Genomic DNA, 18,792 nt, shown 5'->3' with positions numbered 1-18,792 from the left:
ACTGGCATCAAGGCTATTTCTGCAATAGCCCGGATCTCCCACAGACTCAGTGTAAGCCTCACACAGCTTTACAGTGCAGCAAAGTGGGGACATTAAAACCCAATGTTTTTCATGTTTTTTCATTATAAAATTTGTCATTAAGTTAAAGACCTTTGTCATAGTTTTTTAACTTTGCTGGTTAGTTAGTACTTGATACTCAAATGCACATTGAAATTTTACAATATAAACTTAAAAACGAAACAAACATTCTATTATCTCAATTGTAGTTCTGTAGGAAATAAAATATTTACTATTAAATAAATAAATATTCCCTGAGATCTATTCAAGGGAAGATAATGCTAATGTAAGTCCTAAATAGAACTTGGCACTTATTCATGCTTAGAAGTCAGTTTTAGAGCATAAAGGACCATTTTTATGCCCTTCGAATATAGCAGCTTCAAAGACTTGTAGATAAAGCAAGGAAAAACAACTAATTTGGAGAGGTACTGTTTAAGCCAAATAAAATACAAATACTAATGAAATTTACTTAAACCCACTACAATCTAACTATTTATTTAGTAGATTTTAATTTAAGCTACTAATTCACCAAACACCCAATTCAGGACAGATGGCTTGAAGGCAGTCCATGAAGGCACAGCACCCCTGAATTTCTTTCTCTGCAGAGCCTGACAACAGGTTTTCAGTCTATTACATTTCCTTTAAAAATTAACAATTGTATGCTATCAAAGAGTTTGGGAAGCACTCACTCAAAATACTGGAAGCAAAATGTACTGATTATAATGTTTTTGAGAGAAAAGCCATCTGACCAGGGTATTCAGAGCTTAAAACATGTAGAGAACAAAGTTAAAAGAATACATAAACTGGACTTACAGTTTAGCTGTGATGAGAAGGATCAGTGCAACAAACATACCCTTTGTCAGTTTTTTTGTTTGTCCCACCATAGTCAGTCCAAGATAAAAAAGTGCAGAGCCAGAAAATGAACTGCCCAGTCCATCAAGGAAGTTTTCAAGGTATTCAGGAATTTTCTGGCCAAGAATAAAGTTTGAGGCAATTCCTATGAAGACCATGAACACAATTGGGTTCTGCAAAACTCGAAGGAGTGCTAGGCCCACTATTTTGATTTTGCTCTGTGACACAGTGCGATTATTCCTCCACTTCTGGATTTCACAGAAGATAAACCCCAAGGGGTTTAGCATCATAAGAGATATTGGAGCCACTAGGTAAATGTACTGGAGATACTCTGGGTAAGTGGTTTGATATAAAGCTTCAACTAGAAGACAGGAAATGAAGAGTTAGAGTGATAACATATCAGCAGAAAAATACATTGAAATACTAAAATAAAATTTTGCCCTCTGAAAACTAAAGAAAATTATTTAAGTGTCCTCCAGAAGGGACTGAAGGAATCCATTTAATTAACAATCAATATAAGATAATGCAGGAAGAGAAGTATGTCCAACCGTATTAGGCCACAGTTATCTAATGGACACATTAAAGACCAAAGATTAACTATCCAATACTATTTAATCATCTGCACAATTAGTCAACATTTACAGAAAAAGAAAAATATAACAATTCTATGTTTTCTTCGAGTCATCCCAAATGCTGGAAGAATTTTGGCTTTACTTCTGACTTGCTTTTCCTCCCCAGAAACATGACAGTTGTGGAGAATTAAATGCACCTTTGCAGGATACAAGTTGCCTCCCATCTTAAGGGTGTCTCACTTCTCTGGAATTTAACCATTTTTCCACAGCTAAGTGGATCTTTCCCATTGACTCAATACAACACAGCAAAGTGCGAACTTTCTACATTGATTCAATACAACACAACAAAGCAACAACTGGAAAAGAAAATGTTTATCACATAATTATTGGTTCATTCTCTGGGACTTAGGACAAGAGTTATTGCTGTAGTTATGGTCCTTCAAGGAACTCTAAATCATGAGCTGTTGTTTTCATTAATACTATATCTGAGTCGAAGTAGAATTGCTTCTTATTTCAAGTTTGTACTAAAGGCACTTAAAAAATAATGAAAATATTTTGGAAACATATACAAGATTCAATTCTAATGTGAATAACCACATCCCTACTCCCCCGATGCTTTAAAAGTAGAATGTGCTCTTTTACCTGATTTATAATTGTTATATTTAATAATTTTCTTGCTACTAGTAATTATCAATAATATGCTATAGGTATTAATAGTATGTCAGATGTAATTTATGAATATATAGTTATTTGTATCATATTTATTATAACTTCTGTGTATTAGAGAAATATTATGCATACAATTCATAATGATTAATAACATTATTAACCTTTTCTGAAAAAGGTTTTCCTTGTGACTACATTTTTCAAAATCCAAGAGAGTTTTACCTTTATATTATTTAAGCCTCTGGAATGACAGGAACTTCCAAGTCCTAAATCAGTGCCCACTTTGAACAGTCTGCTCTTTAGACCAAATAAACTGACATTCTCAACTAGCTGATTTCTTACATATATTAAAAAAGGCACTAAAGGTGTTTTTACTTTTACAGGCCACTATTAAAGTACATGTACAAGAACTACCTGTACTACAATCCTAAACGGACTGCTGAACAGAAGTACCAAGTTTGGGGTTAGTTACTGCATTTAACAAGCCTGTTTTAACCACTAAATACATCCTGGTAATCAAAACCACTTTAAATATGCTGGACGCTTTTTATGTAAATATTTTTTCTCCTAAAACCTCAAACCTGAGACTCATGTTTTATGTTGTTTTATGCAGAATGCCCATGTCACTCAAACACAACTCCACACAAGTCACAAGTAAGTAATGTCTGAGTGAAAAATTTAATAAATCTTTACTCTGTGGCAAAGTCAAGTTGCATACTTAAGACAATAAATTAAGGTCTATAAGTACTTTAAATCATGTATGACATCAGAATGCATTTTACTGGGTACAAAAAGCGGAATTAGATCACTGAGTGGGTGAAAAAAATCACTCAATTGTTAAGACAGCAAAAATAATCCACAACTTCTATCACTGATGAAAAGTTTTCTTTTTATTTAAATCACAGTGCCTGCTTGCTGATCATAACAAAACACTGAAATGAAAGATATTTTAATTTTTAAAAAAATCAATTCTCCACGTGCCAGCTGCTCAAAAGTACATGTAAATCCCACACTAGCTGGCCATGCTTAATACAACGAATATGATTAAAGTCACAGTGACTGTCACCCACACACACCTCTGCTACCCTGTGCTTTAACATAAAGCTCTAGAGACTCTGTTTGTCAGAGTTGTATCATTATTAACCAGTAATAAAAAAAAACACCCTAAGCTTTCTATCATAGCAATTCTGTCCACGTCAGGGGTGTGCAAACAAACCTCTCTGCCAGTTGGTTCTTTCTCACCCCAACATCACTTTGTAATCTAGAATGGTCATAATCATGATAATAGAAAAACAGTGATAAGTTTCAAAAATTTGACCTGCATTTCGATTTCCTTATGTGCAAACCTTTTCAAACAGCAAAAAAATAGCACAGCAAAGAAATAATAAAAGTAATGTATTAAAGAAATTACATGGGATGAAGACTCAGAAAGGATCAAGAGTTCAAACTGCCTTTTTAAATAGCATAGGTTAAGAGCACAATTTGTCAATATTTTTTTTTCCTGTACAAATTTCCATTGCTACAACATTTAAAAATATTTTCTCATTAAAAGATCAGGCTTTGTTCAAAAGACTACCTCTGTTACATAAAAACCAGCAAGGCATTCTTTGTTGGCCACTCCTGCAAACACTTCAGAGAAGCTTGTGTAGTATTTCACAAATAGCAAAAAGTTTGCACAGGTGACATCATGAACCAAACACCAGTGAAAGTTTGGTGATGGGAGAAGGGAAAGGACAAGAGGAAATAAACCTCAGGAGCCTACAATATTTCTGTTGCAGTAACTACTCCAGTAAAGCTCTAAAAGGTGCATATTTTGGCAAGATCATACATAGAAAAAATATAAATCATATCTTACAAATCATGAAGTACCTGAAGAAATATGCAGTCTTACAAAAAAGTAAAAGTAGAAAGAATGTTTTAACCAGGATACAATGAAAATACATTCAGAGACCCCAAAAATACATATATTAAAAAAAGAGAAACTCTAATTGGCATCTAAAATGCATATGAACAAATAAAGATATAAACCTCACAGCCCCATTTGTGGCATATTTCTGATTTCTTTCAAGAGGACTAAATCCCAGGAGATACAACTGAGAGAAACATGGTATTTTCAAAAAAAATGTATGCAATTGCATTTGTCTAATGCAATGTTTATACATATGATAATGTCTAATGATATGTTTATACATATCAAGTAAATTTAAAGAGAATAAGAAAGACTGAGGATTCAGCTGAGCATGCTGGCCTGGAATAAGGAGAAACTCTTACTTGTTATATATAGTCTGGAATTGCATATTTGACCTTTCCTTTGTAATTGCATTTTCATTTCTATAATCAAACATCTTGCTTTTTGTTTTGCTAGAACCAACTTGTTCTCTTTTTTCAGTTTTAACCTTTCCTAGATGATGAGTAGTATCAAAGTACAGTATCAGAGAGAATTTGAGAGGCACTTCAGAAGTTATTTCAGTTGCATGGAACTTCAATTCAGAAGTTAGTTTCAAATCATGGAAAAATAAAAGCAAACATGTCTAGAACAGTGACAATTAAATTTAAAGAAGAAAACATACTTACCTATTGGATATCCCAGTGCAAAGTCATTGCTTTGTGTAGCAAAAATAGGGAACAAACCTGCTTTGCTAAATCGATTCTCAGGACTGGCTACTAACAATGTTAAAACACAGACTAAAAAAAACACAGCAGCTTTGGCAACTAAAACACTGTACAGGAAGGACCAATTCACATTAGAAAAATTTAGTACCACCATGTTTTTGAACAGTAAAGCCGGGAGTGCAAAACGGGACACAAAATTTCCCAATCCTTTGGCCTGAGTTGATGTGATAATGTTGGCTCTTCCAGCTATGTAGCCGCAAAGAATTATTCCAAAGCATTCCAACAGGGCTGGGAAAAGCCTGCTTATGGACATAGAAGGAGGACCACCGGTGGTATTGAGTCCAGCTTGTCCAGGCAAGGAAAGAGACATATTAGCTGAAGATGAGAGGTTCTTTGCAGTGAAGTCTGAATAGCTATCCATTTCCTCTGATCACCTCTTCCAAAAGAAGAGTGTGAAATGATCTCATCTGTAAAAGGAACAAAAGTATGTTTGTTAACTTTATTCCTTTAAGTACAAGCCTCTGCCCTCTTAAATTATTACAGACTAGACAATAGGAATAGCCCTTAGAAGAACTGAGCACCAGAAAAGGAAGATAAATTTGATGAAGAATCAAAGCTTCTCCACTCTGGTACAAAAACATTTGGCAAAGTCCTCTCTACCTTCCAGAAAGATTTAGAGTTTAAATCATCATATCACCCTTGAAGTTTGTACCTTGCTTTGTGCAATTTTGACCTCTCCCAACATTTCAATATCATGTGTTAATGATACACTTTTCAATTAGCAAAGAATCCACATATGACACAGCAGCCAGTGATCTAATTCGTTGCACTAGAGCCGACCCGTATTTCTACATACAATTCTTTAGGTCTGTAGCAGTGAAATTTAAGTATGCATGAAGTATTTATGTACAGCAGAAATACCTGCTGACCCCCTTTCCTCACTTGTTAGCAGCGACTCCCTTTGAAAGGGCTGATTACAACACCCCAGGTTCTATAAGCAAGCAGACATGTAAAATCTGCAAATCAGATGAAGAGAGTGGACATCAAACACAAATATTCATTGGTCAATAGCAAGGTCCGGTCAGAAAGATACAGCTTTGGTAATATAGCTCTGAAACCTGTGCAGTCCACCAGCCAACTGCACATAAAATTCTGACATGACTAAATCCTGAAGTACTCTGTTTAGGAAGTCAGGACGACTTACCCCACTTTGTAGGAACAGAAACTAAGGCAAAGGTGAACTTAGGTGATTTCCCTAAGCTATAAGTGGTGAAGATTGCAAAGTCCTAAACAGTGCTTTGTACGGCACAATCTGTGCAAATTAACAACTGGTTTAAGAGTCTTCCCAGCCTCTTTGTATCCTATCCACAAGGAACACACAACACAGCAGCTAGGTAAATAAGCAAGTAAATCAAGTGAGTGCAAAGGTGAGGTCTTGTAAGATCTGTTTCACACCCTGGCATCCAGCATATACATATTCACCAGCATCAACTCTTTGACTCATTACTTTTATGTATGCCTGAGGCTCTTGGTAAGCACTTCTATGATGCTGTTTTAATCATCTGTACTAAGATGCTGCATCATCCAAATCTGTCCAGTAGCCTTGGCTATCCCTTCTCCCAAGGAAAATGAGTCTTACTCCAAGCAGGACTTATTTTAAAGGCTGTACTTTTCTTATATTATAGATGCTACATTAGCTTAGATGTATTTGGACCAGGAGCTCGAAGTATTATTTGCTATAGAACAGTGGGAAAACTTGCACTAAGCGAAGCAAACAACAAACCATTTTTTCTATTAAAAAACTTAAGGATGTTGTTGAAATTTGCAGAATGTCCTAAAGAGGATCAGAGACAGATTTCCAACACTGAATTCTTGAAAGAAATCAGCCACATTCTACACTAGCTGCGAGGTAAAAAGCAGGCTTTCAGCACAACTCCATGTCAAGTTCTCCAAGCTTACAGCACTGCTTAGAGGTAAGGCTCCCAGCAGTGCAACATGTTCAACCTACTCACTGCTCTCTCAAGGCATTTTGTTTCAGGAATAAGATACAGCTGGAACTTTTTAAATCAAATGCAACATTTGATCTGTAGTGGAAAGGTGTTCCAGCCATATCTATCCCTAAATTCTAGCATTCCTTATCCTGTGCCTTCCTCTTCAAGGCTAATGACAAGGCTCTCTTCCTTCTGTATTAAAATCATTATTTCTTCTCACAAAAGTGCCACGAAATACAGAAGCACCCTTGTCCCCATTTCACAATTCAGGACAAACAATTCCAACTGATTCCTGTGTTGTATCAGTCAACAGCACATACTAAATCCTATATCCTCCTCACTAGATCAAAACTGACGTGGATACACACCCACACATCCCAAACCATCTTTTGTAAAAGACAGATAAATAGATAGATAGACAGATAGATAGATAGACAGATAGATTGATTGATTGATAGATTCCTGCAACCTTCCTTCAGCCTACCTTCAACTTCTCTACAAGGGACCCTGTCAAGTCATACAGTACAAATTTTTGGTAAACCACAAGAGTTTCAAAGAGAAGAACTCCATCACAGTAAAAGCTGCTACTGGCACTCCTCAAAGAGATTTGAGAGTAAATTATCTCTTCAGCTGAAGAGACATGTGCATCCCAGACCCTTCATATTTAACACCGAGTGTCCATTGCCAAGCAGTGTTTTCTAAAAATGCAAGCTTTTGCATTCCGCTTAACACAATGAACACATCTCAGCACCTTTTGCTCTATAGGATACAGACATTTATATAACTGTTGTGAGATTATGTAATGACTAATCACAGATTTAATATACAGCCTTGTTACACCTCAGGCTTATCCCAAAGTAGCGTCCCACAGGAGTGAAATGATTTTCAGTTCACAGTTCTTAATGAAATCAAAGATAATGATCTCAGGCAAACCCCAAACCTCATATATTCTACACAGAAATTAGTTTGTTCTTATAGTAGATGTAGCAAACTAACCAGACAAAGTACACTAAAGTAAGGAAATGTAATACAGTTGCAAAGGAAAGCACTTAGCTTTGACTCCAAAGAACATACCATTTGTAGTTATCCCTTCAGGGACTGAGGTTTGAGATTTGAATCCTTGAGAACTCAGCCACAGCTGAGTGCATTTTTGGGAACTGCAGGCCAATACAGACACAGCTTTTAGGAATCATGCTCCCTTATCTGCTGTCAACTGTACAAAGCTTAGCTGTTTGCAGCCAAACTGTTAGCACGAGATGAAGCCTTGTGTGATGAACAACAATAGACACAGAGCAAGTAACAAGTGCAGTTTAAACTTCCCATGAAACATTTCTCTTGTAGGTTGTCAATATTTGTAAAGTCTTAAAATTCACTGGACCAGAAACTCAATTCTCCAGCAGCTGTGAGTTAAATCAGGTTCCTCTCCAAATACAGAAATAGAGAAATTGTCTCCTCCACCAAAGAAAGGCAAAAATCTCTTTCATTTTCTTTTTCTAATGAAAGTCAAAGACAGCATGAGTGAATAAAAGAAATAATGTGTATCTCCCCTCTCGTCTCTCACTCTTAAGCTTTCAACTGATAATCACTCTCAGGATAATATGGTGACACTGGCAAGACCGTGCACATTGGTCACAAATTATATCCCACAACATGACCTACTTAATTGCAATGTAGAATCTCTCCCACTTTAATGTAAGGATGACACACGATTTTACTCTGGAACATTAAAATGGAATTGGGGTAGGAAGAGTTACCACTCGTGGCAGCTCTACCACCCCATTCTCAGCTAAGATAAGCATGTACTATATGCGTTTTCGTGTAAAAATTTGTGAAATAAGTCAAAGAGGAAGCAACTTTAGAGAGATACAATGATAAAAGCAAGTGGGAAGAAGTGATTATTGCAGTTCCTATTCTTGCAAGTTAACCGCAATTTTTACTTTTCTCTTTATTGGGCTAAGAAAACAGAGAGGGAACAATATTGGAACAGAAATTAGCACAAGAAATGGGCCACCTATATCTGGAAACCTTGACAATGCCACAAGAAACATCACACACCTTTTGTGTCTCTGAGCAGTTGTTTTTCAAGATGACATTTCCTTTGCCATCCTTCTCCCGCGATGCCATTCCGAGCCAGGCCCTGGCTGTGGAGCAGCCGAGGCCTGCCCCGAGCACGGCACCGGCACCGGCCCGGCCCGGCTCACACGGCACCGGCACGGCTCACACAGCACCGGCACCGGCATGGCACCGGCACCGGCACGGCTCACACAGCACCGGCACGGCTCACACAGCACCGGCACGGCTCACACAGCACCGGCACGGCTCCCGTAGCAGCGCTGTGAGCTCCACTAAACTTGGGCACTGCAGCAGCTCAGACAAGACCAGACCAAGCAACAGTTGCCAGAGGCACCGAATGTCAACTCGGGAAATGAATGAAAAACATACCTCCCCTTAATTTTCACTTAGGCTGATCTTTGGGTTTGTCAACAAACAGATACAGACTTCTGAAGCAAACAGCAAAACAATTTTCAAAAGGCAGACAACGCTTTCTTGTCAGCACCCTTTAAAAAGCACCTCACGTGCACCACTTGCCAATTTGGGATGTGAAATCCTTTGACCCGCAGCTAGAAAGCTCCAACAAAACCAAGCCTCTCGCCTGCCCCGTCCCGGCTCATCAATGCTCTCCTTCCCATGGTCACCCCAGCTGCGAGCACACAGCATTTCAGTCAAAGATAAAAAACCAGCAGCACTGCCCCGTGTGACAGCTGCCTCATGCACATGCCGGGGAAAGGAGCGGGCAGCTTACCTACTTAGCTTTCGCTAGGCGCCTCCGCACAGGGGTGCGGGGTTTGTGCTCTGCCAAACTGAGAGCCCCTCCAAGGCCGCAGCCGCCGGTACCAAGGCCAGGGAGGGAGGTCTGGCCCGCCCCGGCCCGCCCCGCCAGCGCCGGCCCCGCGCCCGGGCGCGGGCCCGGGCGGACCCGGCGGCGGGCGGGCCCCGGGCAGGCCCCGGGCAGGCCGGGGCTGCGGGCGGGGCGGGGAGCAGCCGCAAGATGGCGGCTGTGCTGCCGCCGCGCCGAGGGCGGCCCGGGCACTGCGGGGCTCCGCCGCCAACGCGGCCCCGGGGGTTTCCCCCGCGCTCGGGAGCCGCCTCCCCTGGAGCAGCAGAGCGGAACCGCTCCCGGGCCGCCCCTGGTACTGCCGCCTCCTGCCCGCAGCCGGCGCTGCGCCCCGCGGGGCGGGAGGCCGGGCAGAGCCCCCGCAGCTCGGCAGGGCTGGCCGCGGTCAGGCCCCGTTATCGGCCCGAGCAGCGTCACCTGCAGCTCGGCGGGGCCGATAGCGGCGCTGGCTGCCGGCAGCAGCCCGTCCCTGAACCGCCTGCGCTCATTCCAACTTCCTAGCTGTCAGAGCGCTTAGAAACAAACGCCCGTGTTTTCCACGTGCCATCTGTTCCACAGATTGGGCCAGTCAGTAATTCCCCCAGTAAAAACTAAAAACTGGTAACGACCAAAGATTCTCGTGCAGAAGATGAGGACACAGCTTTCTCAAGGCTCTCCCTTTGCAATGCGATTGAGAGCACAGCAGTTCCAGCTGCCCGTCCCCTTAGAACCAAGACAGACACTGCTGCTGCGGAGAGAGCAAGCGTGAATTCAGTGTACCTTACTCTCCCCTCCTGAGCAGACTCAAACCAGCCTGCCGTACTTGGCAAGTGTGCCAACACGTGCCAAAAGGTGTCCCAGTGAGAGTAAGGCAGCTTTCCCGACCGGCGGAACGTCGACCAGTCCGTGTGCTCAGTAACTTCCCACTCTAAAATCTAGCAAAATACCTAAAAAAAAAATTAAAAATAATAATAATAATAATAATAAAATACAAGGAACTTCCAGGGGAAAAAAAACGCAAACAAAAAACAACACACAAACAAAAACCCACCTCAAAAACCCCCCACCACCCACCTCTTTCCCTTTCAGGTAACACTCCAAAAAGACCAAAACAGAGCAGAACAGAGAATTATCTCAACCAAAAAGGATGTATGTGATTGACAAGCATTGTTTCAGATATTAATTTTTTCCATAGTCAGTTCTGTTCACAAGGTCTACTGTTGAAATGCTTACCAGAAACAAAACTGATACTATATAGTAAGAACAGCCAATATAACAGAAATAACACTTAAGGGAATTAACTGGAAGTCAAGTTAAGAAAATCCTGTAAAGAATGCAGACAGAGACAGAAACTTGTGGGGATAAACATAGTTGTTAGAAACTTTTAGAAGGTATTACATTGCTGATATCATATGTCTGCTTTAAATTTAATTTAAAGATACTGATGCTTAAACTTTATGTTTCTGTGCTAGAAGAGCATACATTTAATAGACCCTCAACTGACATGAAGCAGCAGTGTCAGTGCTTGACTCCTCACTGCCTCTCATTCCTGTCCCAACTCTGGGCCAGCATAGCCCAAGCACAAGATCAGCAAGGGATGGTTCCAAAGCTGTGCCAAGGTTTATTATGTATGTTTACTGCTGGAAGGTGGTGCAGCCTGTTGAGTAACACTCACCCACTGTAACGTTAGGGTGAGACTTTGTTTTGATGCAAACACTAATAAAGAAGACTATTGTGCTAATTTTTTCACTGTTGAAGTTTTTCTGTTTGGCACCTGACAAAGACCACTTTCACACTGATTTGGTTTTGAAATACAGTATACTAAGGCCTTTCAGACTTTTTGGCTTTCTGTCGTTCATTCTTTCCCACAGAAATGACATCTTAGAGGGACATGCTCCGGGGAATAGCAAGGGAGGTATACCAGACCATACTAAGAGCTCTTGGTAATAAATGTATGCTTTCCCTGCTCTTGAATGCATTTTTCCCTTTGAAAAGATCACTAGTGATTTAGCATTTAATGAAGTATTTAAAATACAAGAATCCTCCAGGTGTTTTAAAAGAGCATACACATTTGGCTGGCTAGGCTGCTCATTGACTACCACCAGCCTGATTTCCCAGGGATCAGCAGTAACAGCACAGGGCTGTGTTTCCATCTCAGCTCTAGCATACAGTGTGCTAAATCAGATAAACACACTTGACCTGAGTCTAGTGTCTTTTTTTGGGGAACACAAACAAATTAAAAGTGTAACACTCAATAAAGGAAATAGTAAAGAACCTCGAAACCCTGAAAAAGTAAAATACTCAAAAGTATGAAAATGTAGTATCAAAGGCATGTGAAAAAAGTATAATTAAATTATTATAGCCACTGTCTAAAGAAATGAAGCAAAAGTATATAAATAGGACTTGATATAGTATATTTCCTTTTGCAGATTTTAATCTTTTTAACATATTATAAGCAGCCTAGCAGCTATCTCTCATTGACATGCAGCCTCTTCTGAGATGAACAGAGAAGAACACTAGGGTCTGACCCCTTGCCCTATTAAGAAACATGAAATTATTAATAACTAGACAGTACCACCAGAACAGCAGTGTGAGTAACTCAAGCACTGGATTGCAGTACCAGTTCTCCACTTGGCTGGGAAATATTAGGAACACAGTCTTCTGGCATTTTCAGTTGGGATAATTAGCAATGATAACTTAAGGTTGGAGTCAAGAAATCTTTGTAATGCAGCATTCGATATACAGGATACTCCTGACCATTTCCAAAGACCATACAAAGCCCTGCTTGCCTGAACAGCAAATGACAGTGTTTTCTCACTGTTTCACACCTCCTCTCTGCTCCCTCAACATTTAATCAAAGCTCCATAGGCACTTTCTTTGAGCCACATGTTCTCTGGCCTTGAACTTCCCCTTTGTTCCATGGAGCACCTTTGTGTTCCAATATCCTGCCTTTATAGCAGGGTTTAATTTCTTTTTCCTCCTAAGAGCTCTGTAAACTAAGGGTGACAGCCATGGACAACAATTCTTAAGGAGTTTCACCCAGCCCACAGAAGTATCAAAAAGGCCCACATGCATTAATTAAACCCCCAAACATAACAATGCCCACAGCTATAACAGTGTGAAGGGGAAAGGCAAGGCTTTTGTATACAGTCTCCTGGGAGGACAGGTTTATAGAGTCCATCAGCTCTTGGTCACAGCTACCCTCTACCACTGGCAACTCAGCTTTGACAGTCGAATTGTAGATCACAGAAAACACAGTTATTGCCATTGCAAAGCCAAGCTTTCCTACAGCTGCTAAACAAACACAAAACTGAAAGTTGTGCCAAAATTTTAATTCAATCCTCTTGGGCATTCCCTTACCACGACATAACATTGTATAACCATGAACTACTCTCTCCCTTGATTTTTGTTCTGTTTTTCACTCAAATTGGATGTTCCCAGCCGCTTATGTGCCACCAAAGTAGTCAACAGATTATATGGGAGACAATTTCTGCTTTTTGATTTGGGCAGCAGCTTCACCAACGAAAAGCAGCTGGAGCAACCATTACATGAGTCATCCTGTACTTTCCTCACACTCATCTACCTGCAACAATCACACGTACGCAGGCTGGGCCCACACAGGAACTGCCAGAGGTTCACTCACTGAGAGCAGGTTTCAGACAATGACACTTTTAAGAACTGACACTGACCACATAAAACATTTAACAAAGGTGTACAACTGAGCCAGTTCGGAAAGGTTTTCTGGGAAGTCACAAATGTATCTTTATACTTGGTGTGAAGGTTACTTGACCTGTAAACTCAAGCACTTGTTGCAAAACCTGAAATGCTGCAGTATCCTGAAGAAAGCACTCAAGAATTTACTGTAAGCAAGTACATTTCTCCAGTTTATTTCTGAAAATACTAAAACTGGATTTTTTTTTTTTCTAGAGAACTAGCATGGAAGTTGTAGTCAAATTGTTAAGGTGTGGTGATACCTGAAAGAAAACACTACCTTACAGTAGGAAGTGTCAGGTGAGCTTCAAAGCAGCATTATTAATTAAAAATGTGCAAAATTTCTCTAAATAACCTCTCAGTAGGGTATTAGGAAAGCATACCTTTTCCAAGAATAGACCAAAAAAAGAATAAGGAATAAGAGATGACAGGAAGAATGTCAGCAAATGCACTAGGATGAAATGTATCTGGAAATTTACAGGTATAATCTCAGTGCAATTTCCAGACTGCTGCACTCCTAGTTTTCAACAGCATGGAAAAACCCAAGTATCTTACCAACACAGTAATTGCAACCATGGGTAGAGACATTAGCACTTCTTAGGTAATCTCCATATCAATCACAGGAAAAATACTTCCTCAGTGCTCCTTGGTTATTGACAATGAGCCAAACTTTATATGAACATTGGATTTATACCTAGAGACAATGTTGGCTTTTTAACTCCAGTCCTGGAAATAATACTCTTTTCATATTGCTCCTTACTTAACAAGTAAATGGATTATATAATGCATAAGGCAGGGACTCGTGCTCGACCACTATTAAATTTTGACTCGATCCAAAAATGCATGTCTAATTTTGACTCCATCCAAAAATGCATGTCTAACTTAGGTTATCTAAAACTGCAGCTTAGGGTTCAGAAAGTTTGTTGGTTTGTGATGTCTGCTCTCTTGCATTTGTGCGTAGGGCATTCAGGAAGAACATGAAGTGCTTATCTACACCTAGAGGTGTCTGGTCACTTACACTGACTCACATGGTTACTGCCAAATAAACTATAGTGGACAATACACAGATGTTTGATGAGGCAGCTATGCAACAAGGGAAACGTGGGGAAAATTACTCTGGAAACAGGAAAAAGGCTCCTGGATTGTGTCTCTGGAGTGTGGTGTCAAATTAAAAGCATTTGTCCCATGAATGAATTTCTAAAACTTTTGAGGCTTAAATACCATAAAAAAATCCAACACCTGAGAGAAATTCTGAGCGTCCTGAAAGCAATACAACACAGAGATCAGGAGAATGCCAGATATTGTTACCCATAAGCTTGAAGCTTGTTAACACAGAAATGATGAGGGATGCACTGGATGTTTACATTCACCTCAGTTACATTGGAACACTTTGTAAAAGATCTTCCTTCTTAAGAAAGCAATTTATCAGCTCATCTATCATTTCGCAGTAGTCCACCTCATTATCTGCGTTGGTTACGGGAACTTAATTGGTATTTTTCATACGGCATCTTTTGTAAAACAGTGTGTACGTTCAATCTGGTTTTGAAACCGTGTTTACTGCACTCATTCACTTCCACTTTGTTCTGTGGCTGAGACAATTCCACAGAACTGAAGGTGCAATTATAGTCTTCAAAATACCGTATCTGCCAAAAGAAAATACATGAAGCTAGTACACACAGATTGCAGAAAGTCAAACTAAGACTTCAGCAATAATTATGTATGTTCAGGTGTGTTGAAATAGACTGCTCTAGAAATTAGGCCCAGTAAACATTGTCCATGGTGAAATTCACCTCTCTAAAGCAAAAAATAAAGAAAAGTTCAAATTAAATTACACAGAATTAATTGAAGTTCAGAATAATCCCATGTGATTTCAATACCAGAAGTTTTTTCTGAATTTGCTTTCAGAGGAGACAAAACAATGTTGAAGAGACCTCCTAAACATCCATCCTTAGTGCTTGGGCATCAACATTTTACTTGGCTCAGCAACAAGGTAAGAGTGCTAAACTCAAATGCAAGTTCTCAAAAATTAGTTACATAGTTAACCAATCCAACTGGGGAAAAATATGCAGAAGTTAAAAAAAAAATTAAAAATCACTATTTTAACTTACAAATTAGATTACAAATGCTTTATCTGGAAAATCATTATTAAGTTTTGTCCGTTTGCCTCATATTGTGGTTACAGCTGTATCTACTGTATGTAGACACTTAAATATTAAGTACTTTAATAATATTTATAGTATTTTCACATACTAACAGACTAACAGTATATGGTAAAACTATTAAGAACAGGGCATATGAGTTACAGTTCTTCCTCGACCTAAGAAAACTTATTCACTCATTTTGGCACAGGCAGCTTATTACTTACATGTTGGCAGCACTCTGAGTGCTCAGTCACTGCAAGACTACTCAAATTTGGCCTGAATCCTCAAGAAACCCAAAAACCCAAAGCCCCAACCAAAACAACCGAACAAAACCAGGAGAGCTATCAGTGCTACACACAAGTTAGGAGATGATGCTTTGCTCACAAAAACCATCTTAAACAAGCTGCAGTGCTTAAATAAGATACTTCTGCTGTGACCTGCTGCAGCTGTTGCTTATTCAGCAAGAAACTGATTAGTAAAGAAATCCCACCAAATATACCACCCCCCTTAAAAAACCCCAGAAAACCAACCCAAACAACCCACAAAAGCAATTTTGGTATCACAAATTAAAAGCTTCGGAAATATTTTCAGAATGTAACCCATGTCCCCATAAAATCTCTCCACATACTAAGTTTCCATGTGTAGTCACACCATATCCCACCATTTTGCAACCCACTATTTATTGCTTACATAAATACATAAATTTAAATGTTGTCCATCGAATGTATAGATTGTAGTGTATTGCCTTTTGTGGTAGCTTTGTTTATTTATTTCATATTCATTTCACCACTACTGCCCCACTAAATCCTTCTTGCTACTGTGTCACAGCACTGGATTAACAAACCCTCTTCTTCCTGAAGTCTCCAGCAGGAAGCTACTGTACCTTTTCCTCATGATGTTCAGCAGTTTGTCACTACATTTAAATTAATGGCCAACAACCATACGAAGAACTTTCTTTCCTAACTATTTGAGCAAGTACTGATTTTAGGACTGCAATATTGACAGAGGAACTTTCTTACAGCTCTCTGCTACTTCCACCTGGCATTTTCCATTAAATAAGGTATTTTGTTTTAATTCTTAGCTCCTCCTCCAGCTGCAGTTAAACTTTATCAGCTAAAGACTCGATTTATTTAGGTCTAATAGCGTGCTGCTTTCTGTTGAACTGAAAAGGAGTAGTCAGGTGAGTTATTCTGTTGCATCATTTGAATGCCAATACTGGAATTTGACTTGCCTAAGAACTGCGTAACTGCAGGAAGAGTCAGCCCGGATGCATCTGGAGTGAAAGGGCTGTGGTGAAACTGCGCGTAGTATTCCTGAAATGCTGAAATGCCTCACAGAACGGTTGGGTTGGAAGGGACCCTACAGATCATCTTTAATCCACTCTCCCCGCCATGGGCAGGGCCACCTTCCGTCAGAGCGGCTGGCTCAGCAGTGGGCATGAGGAGCAGGGCCGGGAGCCGCGGCTCATGCAGGCCGTGGAACGCCGCCGCTCACCCCGCGGCCGGGCCCGGAGCCGCTGCCGTGGGGCGGGCAGAGGCACGGCCAGGGCCCGGAGCCGCCGCAGTGGGGCGGGCACAGGCACCGCCAGGGCCCGGAGCCGCCGCAGTGGGGCGGGCACAGGCACCGCCAGGGCCCGGAGCCGCTGCCGTGGGGCGGGCAGGAGGGAGGCACCGCCAGGGCCCGGAGCCGCTGCCGTGGGGCGGGCAGGAGGCAGGGCCAGGGCCCGGAGCCGCCGCAGTGGGGCGGGCACAGGCACCGCCAGGGCCCGGAGCCGCTGCCGTGGGGCGGGCAGAGGCACCGGGCGGAGGCACCGCACGGCCACGGCGACCCCGCGCGGCCGCAGGAACAGCAGCGGCAGCACGGGGAGAGCGGCCGGCCCCGGCGGGCATCACTCCGCTTCCACCTGCTTGCTAAAAACAAACACACACACACCGCTTCTCATTTTCTGATGCACGCTTGGGCTTGGACTTAGATTAGACACGTTCCCAGTTAAAATACGTATATTTACAATTCCTCCCCTTGCTCACAAGTGGCCATACGTATAAGAGAGGGAGGGGTGAAGGGTCTGGCACAGAGGGTAATTCTCTTATAGCACACAGCAGGGTATTGGTTTTCAATTAGCAATAAGCTGGAGCAAACACCCCAGCCCCACAGCTGACTGGCACTTGGACGAAAGCACAGCAGCAGTCCTGCAGGCAGAGTTCAGGAGATGAAAGTATATATTTAGAGGAAAAGATCATGTATCTGTATGTTTTCAAAGAAAGGTTCCCAGGTTTCATACGGCACTCAAGCCCCTGCTCAAATAGCAGAAGTGAAATTTTCTGTTCTAAGTAAGGAGAGGATAAAACTTCAGCAGAAGCATTGCAGCAGTTTGCAGTGAGGGCTGGTTTTGAGACAGCCCAGAAAGTACTGACAGGCTCTGCAGTCTGACAAAGAGCACAATGATGTTACCTAAAGGTACACTAGTTCCAGGAGCACAATACCTGTGACAGAGGCTGGGGTTTCAGCCTGGACTTTAACCCACAGCCCTTACCTTGTTCTCTTCACAGTGCTCCGATTGCTTCAGCTGCCTTTTGCTCTCGTGGCTTGGTAGTGCTCAGCCTTCAGATGCAGGAGCTCTGCTGCTCCACAGGGCACACGAGGGCTCAACAGTAACTCTGAATTTACTAAAATCTCTGCTAGAAGGGAGAAGGACAGGAATGACTCATTTTCACATCCCTGTATATAGATGAATGCTTCCTTCAAGTTGGGTAACACCCAACACCCACTGCTTAAACAGCCAGTTTTGCATGAATGCAAGAACATTTTCAGAAGGGAACTGGTTACAGGCCTTATCACGTACAGTGCTCACACCAGGTTAGAGCAAAAAATTTTTTTCTGCGCACAGGCACATGCAAAAGGTAGCCAAAGTGATCCCCTTTGGGAAGGGCATTGCACAGTGATAAAGCCCTGCCCCAGCTGCAGGGAGAGATCACCAGTTCCTGTTTTGGAGAGAGAAAGGATGGACAGCAACCAACAGCACCCACTGTGCACCTTTAACTTACAGGTGCTTATGCAGAGCTATCTCCTGTATTCTAGAAAAACAAACAAACAACAAAAAAACCGCCCAAACCCAAGAAGAATTCCATTTTGAAAATGAGAAATGTATTTATGTAGACTAAATTTCAGCATTCTCAAAGAAAAGAAACTTTTATCTGCAGGAAAAAGAGTGGTAATAACAAAGAGGAAAAATGATGGGGATGAGAAGAGCCTTATTGCAGTATCACATAGACAGCTTTCATGATAGATTGCTATTTTACATTTTGAATGTAGCT

The 18,792-nt window shown here is 41.2% G+C and overlaps 1 protein-coding gene across 3 annotated transcripts in view; it reads right to left on the bottom strand.

Annotated features, from left to right (window-relative positions):
• Nucleotides 1-18,129, bottom strand: part of GPR155 (G protein-coupled receptor 155) — a 35,311-nt gene extending 17,182 nt beyond the window's left edge. Inside the window, exons 1-3 of one of the 3 annotated variants that reach the window (XM_063400495.1) lie at nt 18,012-18,129; nt 4,722-5,227; nt 871-1,270 (exon numbers count right to left, since the gene is read on the bottom strand). In XM_063400495.1, the coding sequence (XP_063256565.1) occupies nt 871-1,270; nt 4,722-5,181 (860 nt within the window). In that variant the 5' untranslated portion in view covers nt 5,182-5,227; nt 18,012-18,129. Of the gene's footprint in view, nt 1-870; nt 1,271-4,721; nt 5,228-9,554; nt 9,712-18,011 lie in introns of those variants that run through there. The other 2 variants (XM_063400496.1, XM_063400494.1) reach the window with 2 other exon arrangements.
• Between the last annotated feature and the right edge of the window lie 663 nt (nt 18,130-18,792).

Source organism: Prinia subflava, chromosome 6 (genome assembly GCF_021018805.1).
Source record: "Prinia subflava isolate CZ2003 ecotype Zambia chromosome 6, Cam_Psub_1.2, whole genome shotgun sequence".
Lineage (NCBI taxonomy): Eukaryota > Metazoa > Chordata > Aves > Passeriformes > Cisticolidae > Prinia > Prinia subflava.
The sequence above is the reverse complement of the archived record's forward strand: the minus strand, read 5'-3'. Positions and strand labels throughout refer to the sequence as shown.